General features: G+C 51.4%; 1 protein-coding gene across 6 annotated transcripts in view; it reads left to right on the top strand.

Annotated features, from left to right (window-relative positions):
- Positions 1–15,294, top strand: part of LOC138110569 (gamma-aminobutyric acid receptor subunit beta-4) — a 54,248-nt gene that overhangs the window by 26,915 nt on the left and 12,039 nt on the right. For 5 of the 6 annotated variants that reach the window (XM_069015632.1, XM_069015635.1, XM_069015637.1 and 2 more), the window contains exon 3: positions 3,787–4,007. In XM_069015632.1, the coding sequence (XP_068871733.1) occupies positions 3,787–4,007 (221 nt within the window). The remainder of the gene's footprint in view (positions 1–3,786; positions 4,008–15,294) is intronic. The other variant, XM_069015636.1, reaches the window with a different exon arrangement.

Raw genomic sequence — 15,294 nt, forward strand, 5'->3', positions numbered from 1 at the left:
GGAGGCCGCCCAGGGTGGTTTGGTACACGTGTGCTCCCTCCAGTGTGGGTCCTGCCTTGTAACCCAGTGCAGCAGGTGAATCTGGCAGGGCGAGCTGGGAGCTCCCCACAAAGCTCCTCCATCCTTGCCCCAGCTCTGATGGCCATGGCCAGACTCTGGCCCTGCCTGAGCATTTTATGGTGCTCCACAAAGACCCAGTGGGACCCATCATTTGGAAGCACTTTTGTGGCTGCTGGAGCTGCACTGGTGCAGGATGGAGAGGGTCTAGGCTGCCGGTTTAGAGGCAAGTGGAAAATCAGATTTGCCTGCACCTCTCCTCCAGCAGCACCCATGGAGAACTCTGCTTACTGGGTGTGTGTGCAGAGGGAAAACCCCTCACTTATCCCTTGCACAGGCAGCAGGGAAATCCAGCTGTGTTGTCTCACCAAAGCACCTCAGTGGCAAGGTGGAAGGAAGAGCTGGAGGGGTGTGTGGGCTCCAGGTGTGTTTGAATTCAAAGTTCTTCACTGAACCTGGTAAATTGGCCAACTTTCTGTCAGCTGGTGATTCTAGGAAAGCCAGCTTGTGTAATATCTGTGGCATCAGCAGGCTTGTGAGTGTCATGGATTAGTGGGAGGTTTGGGAAAGCCTCATATTAGCCCAATGACAGATAAAACCCCACAACAAAGGCATCGTCATCCAAGGCTTGGAGGAGAATCAGCCTCATTACTTCTGATTCCTGAACCTATGAACCACTGCATGCCTTGGCTCCATCTGGCCGTCCTGCTGCTGCAGAACGCTGTCACCCTTGGCCATTATTGCATGTGCCTTTGAAAGAAAGGCTGTGATTAGGATCTCAGCAGCTCTGGAGCCTGGCCAGGATGTGGTGTGAGGGTGGCACATGGGTACTTCATAACTGCCTGAGCAGGACAGGGGGTATGAAGGGGAAGGCAAGCTCACAGCTTGTTCTTCTGGGTTCTGGCCTCTCTCACTTGCTGTAGGGGCTGTATCAGTGCTGCCTCCAGCCCATGCTCTGTGCCTGCCCTATCCCTCTTCCCCATAGCTTGGTTCCGCACCCATCCTATGTCAGTGGCACTTGTCCTCCCAGGGAGACCGACCTCTGTGGGGTGGACACCTGCCCTGCTCTTCCTTGTGCCCAGAAATCCTCCCTGCTGTTCATCAATGTGATGAGAGCAGCAGAACAAGAAGTGGAGCACAGGAATCAGCAGAGAGAGAGGCTGAGGGAAACCTGAGGCACTGCATGAGCCGTGATTATCGAGTGCTCAACACCTCCGTGATGCTGCCCAAAGAAATCTGTTGTGCCAAGAAACCCAGGAAGGTTGGAGAACAGAGCTCAGCCTTGGGCTGGGCCGGTTTTCTTCCCCTCTGCACCTGAAGAGCATCATCGAGCTGATGGCTAGGGCGTGGGCTTTTCTTTCTGCACCCCTCCGAGTTTGTTCCCATCAGTCCTGGGAACACAGAGGATGTGTTTAGAAGGTGCATTGTTCACGTTGTAAGCAGCTTGCCCTTTTTTGTCTTCTGGAGATCAGTGACACCTCTTGCCTGCTGCTGCCTGAAGGCTGGCAGGAGCCTGCAGTGACAGCAGGGTGGCCTGGTTAGGGGTGAGGTGTTGCAGGGCTCTGTCAAGGATCAGGAAAATGCAGGTCAGTGAAGCAGCTTGCCGAGATGCGTGGGTGGAGTTCTCAAAGGGGGGAATAGAAATGATGCCTCTGTAGCCAAGTGTCCCACAGGAAGGGGATGAGTCTGTTTCTAACAGGGGTAAGAGGCTTCAGGAATTTGGATGCTCTGCTCCTCCGTGCTCTCACTGCAGTGCAGCCCCAAGCATCCCAGGAGGGATTCTGGGGACAGCACCTTCCTTTGCAGGGTCCTGCCCAAAATGAGAATGTTTGTGCCTCTGAGAGATGGACTGTGAGGCTTCTGAGGCAGTCCTTTCAAAAGCAAAGCAAAAGAGTTCCTTGGCCAGAAGGCTGTCCCTGTGTTTTTGTTCTTTTCAAGGCAGCACAGACAGTGACAGATACAGCTCTGTGTCTGCTGTACACCACGGAGTTACTCCGTGACCCTTCAGATGTGCATGTGGGTCTGGATTTCTGAATCGTAGTTAGATACCCAAAAGCTGGCATTATTGGTGATGTGGGATTATTTGAGCTTGTTTTCAGAGGTGTAATCAAACCTGGCTTTGAATGAAGTCTGTGGGAGAAGACAGGCAGGCAGATACCTCAGTGCTCAGCCCAGGTGTTGGTGCATGAGCAAGCTCCTCACCAGCCCCTCGCACAGAGCTGGGGTTTGCAGAGCAGAAACTCTCATCCTGCAAATCCATGGGGTCAGGAGGATTCCTGTGGCACTGTAGGTACTGCTTGGGAAGTGACAACGTGTCTGTGCTGCCACCTGTTCTAGATCATTTGCAAAAATGCTTGTTATTTAAGGACTTGGGGGGAAATCTCTGACTTCTGTTAGGTCACTGTCAACAGGACTTGTGCCCATTTCCTAATCAACATCCTATTATTTTAATGCTCTCTACTTTACCCCAAAAATCTCGTCTCCCAGCCTATTTAAGACCTGTTGTGAGAATGTTTCCTGAGAATGTTTCCTGTCACTGGTGTGTACAAGACTCCTTCCTGTACTGCTTGTTTACCTGAGAAGAAGAAACTGTTCCTCTATAATGTGGCACCATACCGTGCCTCTGAACAGGCTGATCCGAGGCCTCTGGATGTCCCCTGGATGTGCCCAGCAATGAGTGTGGTTTCTGCAGAGCTGCAGCCACCAAGCAGCTCACGCTCCCTTCCATAAAATTCTTGTGTTAGCAACAGTTTTAAGTGTCAGCTTTTCACCATTGGACAGGAGGGGAGCAGGAGATGTACAGAGTTGTGCTAGCTGGGGATGGTTTGGGAATCACAGAATTACTTAGGCTGGAAAAGACCTCCAGGGCTGAGTTCCACCTGTGACTGACCCCTGCTCTGTCAGCCAGACCATGGCATGAGTGCTACATCCAGGGGTCCCTTGGACACCTCCAGGGATGGGGACTCCACCACCTTCCTAGGCACTCCATTCCTATGTTTAACAACCCTTTCCATGAAAAAATTCCTCCTGATGTCCAAATTTATGGGGAATTTTTCAGGAAACTGCCCCTTTACCAGTGGATCATGCTCCACTGATGACAGATTTCCTCCCCATATGTCCCTTCCTGAGAACCACGATGAAATCCCAACTTAGCTCCTATAACGAGGCAAGTGCTGAGATCTTGTCACAGCTGGCCTGGCTCGACCTTGAAACCTTGGCCTCGAGGTGAGGCTCTCCCTGTACCCTTTGGAATGGCCTCAGCTTCTGCTGAAAACAGAATTGGCTTTTACCAACTGCGTGGTAACGAGCAGTGCCTGGACATGGGTGGATGGTGTTTGTGTCACATTTGTGTGATCAGAGTGGGAGAACAACCCTGGAAGTCTTTGCTGTGTAGCCACTGATGGTTGACACCCTTTAGCCTGAGCTGCTGCCAGTTGTGACAAACTCTCAGCAGGAGTGGGATGCAGTTTTGCTTGACTGGAGTCACGTCGTGGCATTTTGTCCCCTGTAAATCTCAGGCTTGCTCCCATTTTCACAGAACAAATCATGGCACACATCCCTCAAAAAAACAAAAACAAAAAAACCAACCAAAAAACCAAAAACAAAACAAAAAAACCAAAAAAACAACACCCAAGTGTTGGAGGTGTGGCCACAAACATTTGGGTGCCGAGGAATTCGGAGAGGTGCCGGCAGTGGCCCCACACTGACGTGTGCCCGTTTCTCTCCCAGGATTACACCATCACCATGTACTTCCAGCAGAGCTGGCGGGACAAACGCCTGGCCTACAACGACCTTCCCCTCAACCTGACCCTGGACAACCGGGTGGCTGACCAGCTGTGGCTGCCTGACACCTACTTCCTGAACGACAAGAAGTCCTTTCTGCACGGGGTGACGGTGAAGAACCGCATGATTCGGCTCCATCCTGACGGGACCGTCCTGTATGGCCTGAGGTGAGCCCAAGGGTTTGTTTTTCTGAGTTGCTGTTGAAAATGACACCTCATTTAAACTTCTCCCATTTCCAAAAATGTTCTGGCGAGGCGAGGATACTCAAGATACTCAAGTGCTACAGAGCTTTGTGTCTCTGTTCTTTCTCCAAGCTGGAAATGGCTGTTTCTTTCAGGCCTCCAACATTTCCTGTGCTGCTATAGATGGATGTTGGAGAGGGGAATAGTCTGCTCTGGGCGTTTCAGGTCACTGTCATTCATGTTGCATAACACTTCCATTTGAAACACTCATTTTCAGTTGCTTATAATTTTCTGCAAGTTTGGGCTATGGAGATGAGCCTTTGTTGCTTTGGTATCTAAGGCTGAATTTCTGGAGCCTTTGAGTCAATCCACTCCAGTCGTTTTTTCGCGTTCAAGATAGGTTTTTGCACGGTTACAAAAATGTCTGTTTACTAGAACAATTCTGAAGATGGAGGCTTGAAAATTGATATCTGGTAGGAGAATGGTCATCAGTGAGGACACTTTTTGTGGTGTCTGGAACAAATTGACACAGGCAAGTCCAAGGCCTTTGAAATTGCTGTGCTTGTGTGAAGTGGAGGGAGAAAAGGTTGACCTTACTGTGCTATCTGGGTATGTGAAGGGGCCAGGGTAGGTAATAAAGTTGAGTGGAGAGGCAGAGGGCTAAAAGGCAGATTTGCAGCTGCAGGATGCTGTAGCTGAAATCAAGGCACCAATTTTTCCAACCCTGTATTTGTTCGCTTTATTCCTAGTATTTGGGGTTTTTTTTTGGTTTGAGGGTTTTTTTGTTGTTGTTGTTGTTGAGTTTGTTTGGTGAGGGGTTTTTATTTTTGTTGTGGGTTTGTTTCCCTTTTCAATTACCAAATTCAGAGCTGGCTCTTTTGACCTGCCTCCACAAATATTTGTGATAGCATCTCTGGGCTTATATCCCAGTGCAGCAAAGAGGGAGGAAAGACCTTTACCCTTCTGATTTGCAGTATCAACTGTCATTCTGTGTCATGTTTTGTGGCAAAGTGTGACTTGTAGGATTACTTTACACCTCTCTGAGCAGCAGGGCTGTTTGGGGGAGGGTAGGGCCGGGTGTAGGCACGGTAAAGCAAGAGGCTGCCCAGAACATCATCCTGCCAGGGCAGCAAGGTGGTTGTGCCCTGTGCTCTCCCTGCAGCAGAGCCCTGGGGTCCCTGGGGTCATGTCTGTGCTGGTTTTTCCTTTCAGTTAATGAACACCTTCTGCTCCAGGCCCAGAGACTGCAAAAGGTGCAACAAACCCAGCTTTGTGACCCTGTTCCTGTTGTGCCTCTCCCTTCCCAGGACAGGTACATCCACCCCTCTCCCTTGGGCCAGTGATGTTGTTTGGCTGAAACTGTCAGAGAGCCCTGAGCCGGCTTTACTGACCCACCAGAAAGACTGCAGCAGTCCCCAGCTGACTCCCCCAGATTTTCTCATTGTATTAAAACAGGAGTGAAGGCCAGGCAAGAAGATGCTTTGTCTTGGGGCAAGTAGGAGTATAAATTCAGGAAGGAGGGGGCAGAGTGCTGCTGAGCTCAGGCTGCTCTTTGCTGCTGAGCCAGCCCACCTGAGCATAGAGCTGCCTCCCCCAGGCTGGTGGGCAATCTCTGCACACACCTGCACAGCACAAGTACAAGTGCTGGTGTATTTTTATCAGCTGCCATTTAGTCAGCGCAAAGAACGAGCAGCGTGGACCCAGCAGCACCAGTGCCAGGCAGTGGAAGTCCTTGGAGGATTTGCACTCGAGCTGGCTGGACACTGTGCCAGCTCCTCGTGCACTGTCCCCTCCCTTCCCCTCCCATGGGGAAGGGAGCTCAGCTCCCTGGAATGACCTGTGCAAACGGGAGAGAGGAGGAAAATTGCACCCAGGCCAATGAAAGAAAATGACAGCTGTCTGCCTGCCATTTCCAGGGCCTCAGTAAGAGCTGCCTGTGTTGGTTTAATTTTTGGCTGGTTTTCCTGGAAGCTGCTCCCTTGACCCCAGAGAAAATGACAGCTGCAAAAGTGAAGCTCTGAGCCACGGCAGCCCCTGCTCCCCAGCTGTACCTCAGGTCAGGATGGCTGGCTGAAAGCACTGGGGGTACAAGCCAGGTGCCCCAAATGCTTGAAGTCCCTCTAGCTTAGCTCACAGGGGTATGAAAAAGGATTTCTTTAGGGCTGCTTTCTATAGTGACTCCTGCACCTGCAATTTTGCTGAAAAAGGAGCACTAGGTCCAGTTTTGCAGGTGCAAATAACGGTGATGCTACTCAAAAACACACAGCCGGTGTAAGCAAGCAAGAAAAAGCCCCAAATATTCACCTGTGTTCCCCTCCCCTCTGTAAATGTGCAGCCAGGCTTGCCCTGCCAACAGGAGGGGACGTACCAAAAAGGTCCACCCTGGGTTTTGAATCCTGTTCTTGTCTTGTCTCGCATTTTGTGGAAGAATTTATGAAATGGAGTCGCCCTGATGGCAGAGGGCCAAAGGAGGCCATACCTGCTTCTTTTCCTTTGTTTGCCTGTTTTCCCCCGAGCGAGATCCCACATCCCCGCTCCTCTCCTGCCACCTTCTCGCCAGTTGCTTCCCCCTCCTCTGAGCTGATCCTGTAGCAAAGTGACTCAATCATGCTATTTGTGGCACAACAGTCATTTTTTCTCCAGCAGGCTCTGATGTCAGAGAGCAGGGAAGGATGACATCCTGGCAGGCCTCTGTCTTTAGCAAGTGCTCCAGCAACCAGCAGGACCAGGCTCAATCCCCAGACCAGACCCCAGGGTCCTAGTTAAGGCACACCCAAGTCATGAGTAGTTTCTGACTTCAGTGAGAACAAGACCGGGCTCCAGATAACTTGTTTGCACGAGTAAATGAAGCCCTGTAATCCACTGTGAAAGCTGGGTGTCAGAAAAGCACATTCTTCTTGTTTTTGGTGGAATTAGCAAATTAACGGATGAAGGGAGCGCGGTGCAGCTCCATCTCAGGGAAGCGTTCGATACAAAAGCTTACTCCAAAATTAATTCCCACCGGGCTCCGATTAAAAGCTGGTTGCCAGGTCTCCAACAAAAGGAATGAATAAACAGCAGCAGCGATGCTGGGATGCAGGACTGGTGCTCCCTACCCCCTTCCCCAACCAGTTACCAGATGGCACAAATCCCAGAAGGCCAAATAGAGCCCCGAGCCAGCCCAGAGGGCACTCTCAGCTCGGCAAACACCCAGTGGCATGGGAGGATGCAGGAGGTGTAACCTGGCACGGTGGTGCCTGGACTCACCTGGCCCCTGAACACCTTGCTGGAGTGAAAAGTGCCTGTGAAGCACAGGAGAGGTGTTCACCCACGGCATGAAACAGGGGAGTGCTAAAACGATGTGGGAATTCTGCACCAGAAAGGGAGGCTTGAAGGTGCTACCCACAAAGACAAAGCTGCTGGGTGGTGGAAGGAGGTTGGTAACACAGTGAGGAAAAGCTGGATAGCACTGGCTGAATTTAATATATTTTTCCACCTAATGGCATTTTAAATTTTTTTTTTTTTTTTGGTCAGAAATTGCATTGATTTCATCAAATTTTAAACAAAAAAATTGGGGAGAAATTTTTTCATTTCAGAAAAACCCTTTCAGAGAATGTTGATGTTTCACTTAGGTCGATATTTCCCTCACTCTTTCAAGCTGCTTTACAACCACTATTGATGTCTGAGCAACAGAATTACCAAGGCTTTCTCTGGACCTCCAGACGCTGTCTGGAGCCCTGCCCCAACATTCAATAAGCTTTCCATTATCACACATTCAAGCTATATGTTGGTCTGAGATTTTTATTTCCTTTCCCAGCTCATGCAGCATCCATTTGGTAGTGAAACAAGTCGACACTTGTCAAGTGCTGATGTCACCAGCATTTTGCTGTCTGTTTTCAGAGACCTAAAAATAGCTACCACTGTAACAATGCTGAAATTCTCGTACGGTAATTGGGGAATCGTATTTGAAACCAGCTTTAAAACATCCTTCAGGGAAATCTTGAGGCCGTTTGGTTTCATTCTAATTAGAGACAGAACTGGATTTTGGCAGCACAGGTGATTTGGGGAGGCCAGGCTGCATCCCTGGACTCGTGGGGGATCTGGGATGTTGGGAAGCAGGCAAGGAGCAGCGTGGACAAGCGAGCGGGATGCGATGCCTGGCTGGCGAGGAGCCCAGGCAGTGTAAACTGAGCAACTGGAAAACTGCAGAGGAATTTGGTGGCGGAGGCTAAATCCTGTGTGGAGGGAAGGAGGGATCTCCTCCTGCGAAGGTGGGAGTGGTGGTGGGGAACGTGTGCATGTGTGAGGTGGGGGTTTTTATTCCTGGCCGTGGTGATGTAAGGAGGTGTGTTTGAGGGATGAGTCAGTTCAGGAGCACGCAGAGGTGCCAAGGCATGGTGGAGCTCCCAGCCCAGGGAATGCTCTCCTGGGGAGGCAGAACCCTCTCATCGGTGTACAAAATCCCTTAAAGCAAGAGGGAGAGAACTGCCGTGCTTCAAACATCTCGAAATTTGTGGGTTTGAGCTGAGAGGTGCTGGGTGTGTCTGCTTTGGCACCACTTCATTTCTGCTTCCCGTGGTGAGTTCTCACTGGTCAGCTGCTCCTGGGGGACACCAGCCCTCTCATTTCTCACCCACCTGTGGACCAGACCTCGCTGCTGGGCAAGGCAGCAGGCAGAACATCCCTTCTGGCTCACCTGTCACAGGAGAGCAGTGCAGGTGATGTCAAACATCCCATCTGATGGCCCATGCAGCCTTGGTGACACTGTCAGAGCCCCTCATGCCATCCCAGAGCCTGCCCTGCCTGCTCCCCATGGCTGGGGTTCCTCCTGGGGGCTTCTCCATAGCCCCCATCCCCAACCTGCCCCTTGATCAGGATCCAGCCCTGTCAGTGTTACATTCCCCAGGTCCCAGCCTGGAGTTATTTAGCTCTTCAGCCAACAGAAAGGTTTCTTCTGCTTGTGTCTCACTTGGACCCTGCTGTCTGCAGCCATATCCGTGTTTTCTCCATGGGTGTTCGTTGATTTTCTGCAGAAAATATGGCCTGATGGGTTAAGACAGGAGTTTTTAACACTGAGGAGCTTTTTTTCTGTACAGAGACCGCTGAGCAATTTTCTTCTCCCATCTCACAGGCCAGAAGGGAAGAAATCCACTATTTTTGCTTCCCTTTCCCTCCCTGAGAGAGGTTTCTCTGGAAATGTGAGAGATGATTCAGGCTTTACCCTGTCTCTGGGAGCTCTGCCTGCTCCCTCTGCAGGTTAGGCAAAGGCAACAGAAATCTCTCCTGTGGCAGCTTGGGTGCAAAACTCTGGACTCCTCTCCATCCACCCACCCCCTTGGAGCTGGTCCTGTAGCCTTGTCCTGCTCCCACCCCCAGGCTCTGCCTTTGGCCAGCTGCTTAGCACAAAGATGTGGAGGTTGGAGAAGAGTTGGTTTGGTGGGTGAGGGGAAATCGGGGTTAATGAAGAGCTCAGCTCCCCATTTGAGGTTAAGGGTAGATCCTCTCCTGCATTTTTGCCTCCTAGGGTTGGGACCATGGATTTAAGAGGAAACACTTGAAGAAAGTTTAATACTGTGAAATTTCTCAGTAATCTTAAAAGCCATGGAAGAAACTGGAGCTCACTCAAACAGGACAAAGCGGCAAAGCCAGAGCTGCTTTTCCATCCTCGATGTTCCAAGAACAAAGGCAAGCACCATTCTGGCTGGAACTGCTGCCTGTGCTACACCTCCTATGAGTCTGACTGGTTTGTCAGCAGAAACAGAGGTCAAGGAGCAACCACTGTCTCTGACAGATCCCTGAGACAGCTGGTGTGCCCTGAGCCCCCAGCCCACCCTGGCAGCACCTCTTCATCTTCCTGCTTGTCCTCTCCCAGCCACCGCTCTTGAGCCTGTCCCTGGGCTTTGCCTGTTCTTTGCCACCTCTTGCAGGTTTGTAATGCTGGTTTATTAATGCAACTCGTGCCAGCCTGATGCTCTTGAAGGGAGACACCTCTGTTAAGTGCAGGTCACTGATATCTGAACCCACTGCACCAAAAGAACCTTTTTAAAGGTGTTCCACGGTTCCCTTGTCCCCCAGTTCACCTGGCAGCCGGCCAAATGCACGATGCATTTGGGATAGAATAAAGGGGCAGAAAAACCCAAACCTTGCAGTCAAGGCAGCCCAGCTTTGTACTCTCCCAGGGTGGAAAAATGGCTGGTTAAGATGAGTGGTACCCCATGTGCTGGTTTAGAAGAGCTTCCTTTTCCTCTCCCATCTGAGTGCAGCGCACACTGTTATTTATCAAAGGATGCCTGTGAAAGCACAGATGCTTTTGGAAACAGAGTGACCTTAGAAGGATTGTGCCAAGGCCTGTGGAGTCAGTTTTAGGCAAAGAGACACAAGGGGGAAATATTCCATATCCTTGCCTTGCTCTTGGTTCAGTCGTGACCTCCAGGAGTTTGCAAAGATCAGACTGTGTTAAAAGAATGGCAAAATTCACCACGGGTTTATAAATCCCTCCAGGCCCTTGGAAGTTTGTGCTTACTGCCAGGCAGAAGGTGACATTTGCCAGCATGTTTTTATGACTGACTTTGAGAATGTACAGAATAAGAACTCAGTTTTGGTTTTATTCCCATGTTTAGCAAAACAGCAATTTTGCCTCTCTTTCTACTCTTAGTCACCAGAATTCCCGTAGGAGTCTGACTTGCCCCGTGGGGCGAGCCTGAATAAGTCCTGCAGAACCTGAGCTTCCATCCCTTCTCCTTATTGCTGCAAACTGTCGTGAGCTTTGGGAGCCTGCATTCCAAGGGGACGGGAGCATCTTGAGCTTCTCAGGAGATCTGGAACCCAAAAATTTGCAACTGGCAACTTAAATGTTTGTCTTTGGCTGTGAGAGTGTTTGTGTTAGTCCCTGCATGATGGCACTTCATCCATAGCTGGGGAACAGGGTGAGGTGCTTGCTGGCTGTGTCTCCCCTGGGATTAGAAAGGCTTTGGGGGAGGATTTGTGCTGTTGCCCTCCTGTCTCAGCCATGCTGAGTTTTAGTCAGCGTCCTTTCCAAGCCAAAGGTGGCAGGGAATATTCCTGGACACTGAGCATCAGTGTCCTCTGCAGTCAGTTTGTTTCCTGGCTTTGCTCTGTGTCCATAAACAGTCCCTTGGGCATTCCCCAGCTAGAGCCCAGCAGAGGCTGGTGCCCATTCCCAACAGGCTTTCTGCATGCAGCCAGACCCGTTTCTGTGGGGTGAGAATCAAAGCACAGACCAAGGCTGTTCCATGCCAGTTGACACTGGCCTCAGAAACCAGTGCCAGGCATTTTTAATTTGCTGGGATAGACACAGTCATGATGCTGAAGTTTATTTTGTGAGGGTGAGCTTGAAGGGGAAAGGCCCCCCACTCACTTTAGGAATGTCTCAAAGGTAACACCCTTCTCCTCTCTCCCACTCAATCCTCCTTAGGAAGCCTGGACTTGCTCCTTTTGCAACCAGGCCGCATTTTGGGGAAGTAATCTTTTACCCTTCACTCTTGTGGCTGGTGAGCTCAGCTCTCCCAACACACTGGACATGATGTAGAGGATGAATGGGTGGCCAAGGGCTTTCAGAGCCTGCAGGAGAGGGAGATCTGGCTGGGGTAGGAGCTGAATGGGCAAATATCCTGATGGTGGCCAGCACCAGGGTAAGGACGAGGTGGAAAGGAGACACTGGATCAGGGTTTCATGGCAGGTTGGAGCTCTATGCTGCTCTATGCCTGTGCACTTATATAATCACTCTAAATAAGACAGAAGAAGCCATTAATAAGTAAACAGTGATGAGGAGGATCAGAGGGGGAATGAAATGGCTGGTGGTGTTGATGTCAGAGAACTGAAATATTTGTGGAGAACTGATGGTTTGCAGCAACCTGAGCGTTCCCTTTTGAGCTGCAGCTGTGGTGGGGCCGTGCTCTGCTGCTGCCAGGCTCGGTGCAGAGCAGGCAGCGGTGCAGGGGCACCACCCTGCCCATGCCAGCATCTGCTTTGGCCATACAAGCTTCAAGTGGGCAGAGCTTTCCTCATTGTAACAGAGGGCCAGCACCTACCCTTGTGGGACTTAGAGCTCCATGGATGTTTTTCTAGAGGTGGTCTCTACCTCTCCTGGGGATGAGGGCACTCTCCAGGGCGAGGTATCCATGTTGCTTTGGTTTCTGCTTGATCCACTCGATGCTGGCAGAGAAGGGGATCTCCATCAGCCCACAGCCTGCCCGAGCTGCTCAACATCTCATCCATGTCCTTTTTTATCTTTTTTCCTTTTTTCTCTGTGAGATGCACGGTGCTTTCTCCACAGCACAGGCTCCCCCCAGATGAACTGTGTTTGCCTGCCAGCTGTGCAGTGGAGTAGCAGGGCAGCGAGGCCCTGGCTACTTTGATCGCACAACTGCCTACAGACTTCAGGAGAAACAATTAGGGGCAAGGGCATGAATGCCTTTTTTTTGTGGGGAAGGAGCTGTAAAGTTTGTGAACGTGCAGGGCTGAGCCAGAGGCCTGTGAGGTGGGCAGGGATTGAGGGAGGAAAGGGGAGCTGGAGGGTGGTGGTGGCCGGGCTCGGTGTGGAAGGCGCTGGACGCTTCATTGAGCGCACGGCGCGGGAGAGCCGCTCCCCTCCACGGGCAGTGTCTCTGTGAATCGCCGTCAAAGCAGATGAAATTTCACACCACACAAATTTCTGAATTTAAAAGGGGAGGGAGGTGGGTAGAGAAGCAGGAGAGGAGGAGGGGGAGGGAGAAGATGCAGGCTGGCCGGGCGCCAGCGCCTCATGCTAACGCCACGGGGAAGGTGGCATCCTTCCCTGGCGTTCCCTCTGGTCCCCGCGCTCCCTGCTCCCTTTCACTGTGCTTGCATCTTCTGGAGGCAGTGTGCTCTGTCTAGAGCTGTTTACAGGATGGTGGTTTGTTCCCTGTCTCCTTATCTCCCTGCTCACAGAGTGAGTATCCGCTCCTCTGCTTTCCCTCTTTTAACCTCTCCTTCTCCTCCGTCTCTCCCTCCCCCACACTGCTTTACCTCTTTCATCCCCTGATCCCCCTCCTCTCTTCCCTTACCCTGCTGGTCTGTCCTGTACTCTCTGCTCTCCTTTCTGTCATCTCCACTCCTGCCTTCCCTAGTTGTGCTCATGCCATCATCTCTCCTCATTTTTCCACCTCTTACTTTCCTTCCACCTTGATTTTCTCTTAAGCCTCTTGAGACAGGAGCTCCTGAGTGTCCATCCCCACCTCCATCTCCCCATCCAGTCCTCCCCATGCAGTCTGCCACGTGCCAAGCAAACCCATCTCTTCACACAACAGCCCAGAGTGTATCAAGGAAATACATTTATACCCATAAGAATGATGCAAAGGTTGGTCCTGTGGCCTTCTGGACGACCAAAGGTGGCATGTGCTGTGACCCCAAAAGGTCACTGGGGTGACTGAATTTTGCTTATGTTCCCCTTTGATTGCTAGAGGTGCATGAAGCCTCTCCTCCCTCCATGAGTCCCACCTGCACATAGCACACAGCCACCAAAGCAGCTGGAGGAATCTCTCCTTGGCCCTTCCAGGAGCAGGTGAATGTTGAGTCTTCAAGCAGGGTGTATCAAAGGGAAGTTGGTGTCCAGGATACTTCTTAAGATCTGAAATCTAAACAATTACACACCCCCATCCTCTCTGGGATACATCACTTGCTTTATCCCAAGTTGGGTTGGTTTATCAGGGTTTAGGAAGCCCAGAGGCAGGACTTGAGCTGGACCTGGTGCCCCAGACCAGCTGCCTCTTGAATCTTGTTCCTCGTCAGGCCCCCACATCTGGGTGCTCCTGTGGTGCTGGTGTCCCTGGGCTGGCCAGGCACTGCAGATGAAACACTCTGGATGAGCAGGTGGCTACAGCCTGGCGCAGCTGTGGATGGCTCTGCCACCTCTGCTCAAAAACCACAACAAAACCTGACATGATTCCAATTTTACCTGCCCAAACATCGTTACGTGGGCAGATCACCCGGAATTTGGGATCTGCATCTAACTGCGCTATCTCTGGAGGATGCTGAGCTACACAGTGTGGATATACCTGCCCTTTAATTGGAGGGAAAGGGAAACGATCTGGCTTTTTGAGGACAAATGTCCTCTCAATCTTGTTTTTCTCCTTTCTGTCCTACCTGTCCCTTCCTTTTGAATCAACAGGGCTAAATTCTGCCCTGATGTAAATCTCTGCTGATACAAATCGGTGTGATCTTGCAAAAATCATTGGAGTGGCTGTGGATTTACGCCAGCTGCCAGCGTGAGCAGGGTTTGGTGCATGGAGTGTGGTAGCCATATCTCACTGTGTCACGCTCTGCATTTCCAACCAGCACTGCAGGTGATAAGCAAATCCTGGCGAGAGGGTCCCTCTCGGAGCAGAGCAGGCGGGAGCCTGGATGTCCTTTGCGCAGCCGACTCAGCCAGCCAGGCTGCGATTTTGGGATGGACCCCGTGCAAAGGTTTTAGCCCGCGGGGCTCCACAAATGGGGTGGAAAATTTTCATTTAATACGTTTTTTTGCATCTCACACTTTAGGGAAAACAGGAAAGCGCATTTGTAGCCACGATTTCCCAGGGGTGCAGTATAATCCGGAGAGTGGATGCTGTGTGCGGCGCAGGGGGATGAGTCATCCCCGTGCACGACTCCTTGGTCCCAGCACCCAGCCACGACGGACTCTGCACCTCCCGCCTTGGCCTTTCCTGCCAAGGTTGCAGCTCCCCTTTTTATTCGCCCCCACCACCACCACTACCATGCCCAGTTACCCCAGGGCAGGAGGATTAGGGTGGGACAGGGGTTGTGTCTCCAGCTGCCCTCCTAGACCTGCCAAGCTGGGAGGCTGTAAAAGCGATCCGTGCAATGGCAAAGCCGTGGTGGTAATTTTTTAAGCGGTTCCTGTCCTGTTGTCCTTCTCTCCCCTCTGGGCTTTCTCCTCCACCCCAAGTGTATTACAGATAAAAGGGTTAAGAGCTCGCCTGGGCCCCCTGCTCGGAGAGAGGGCAGTTGCAGTGTTGTATCTAGACCCAGTGAGGATATATATAAATTCCCTTCGTCTCTTTGGATCTATTTATAGCACGGCAGGCAGTGGCAAAGGCTCTCCTCAAGGCTTCATCTCCTACAAACAGACTTCACAGACAGCAGAGAGGATAAATTTAGCACACGAGATTTCTTAAAGAGCCAGCAGCTCTGCGGGGCTGCCAGCCTGCCCTGCCACAGCCCCTGCCCCGATGCCCCCACTGGGGCAGCCCTCTTCCATGGGTGCTTATCCCCCCATCTTCTTCCCCCCTCTTCCCCATTTCCAATTTTATGT

The sequence above is a fragment of the Aphelocoma coerulescens genome, chromosome 4A, assembly GCF_041296385.1.
Source record: "Aphelocoma coerulescens isolate FSJ_1873_10779 chromosome 4A, UR_Acoe_1.0, whole genome shotgun sequence".
NCBI lineage: Eukaryota > Metazoa > Chordata > Aves > Passeriformes > Corvidae > Aphelocoma > Aphelocoma coerulescens.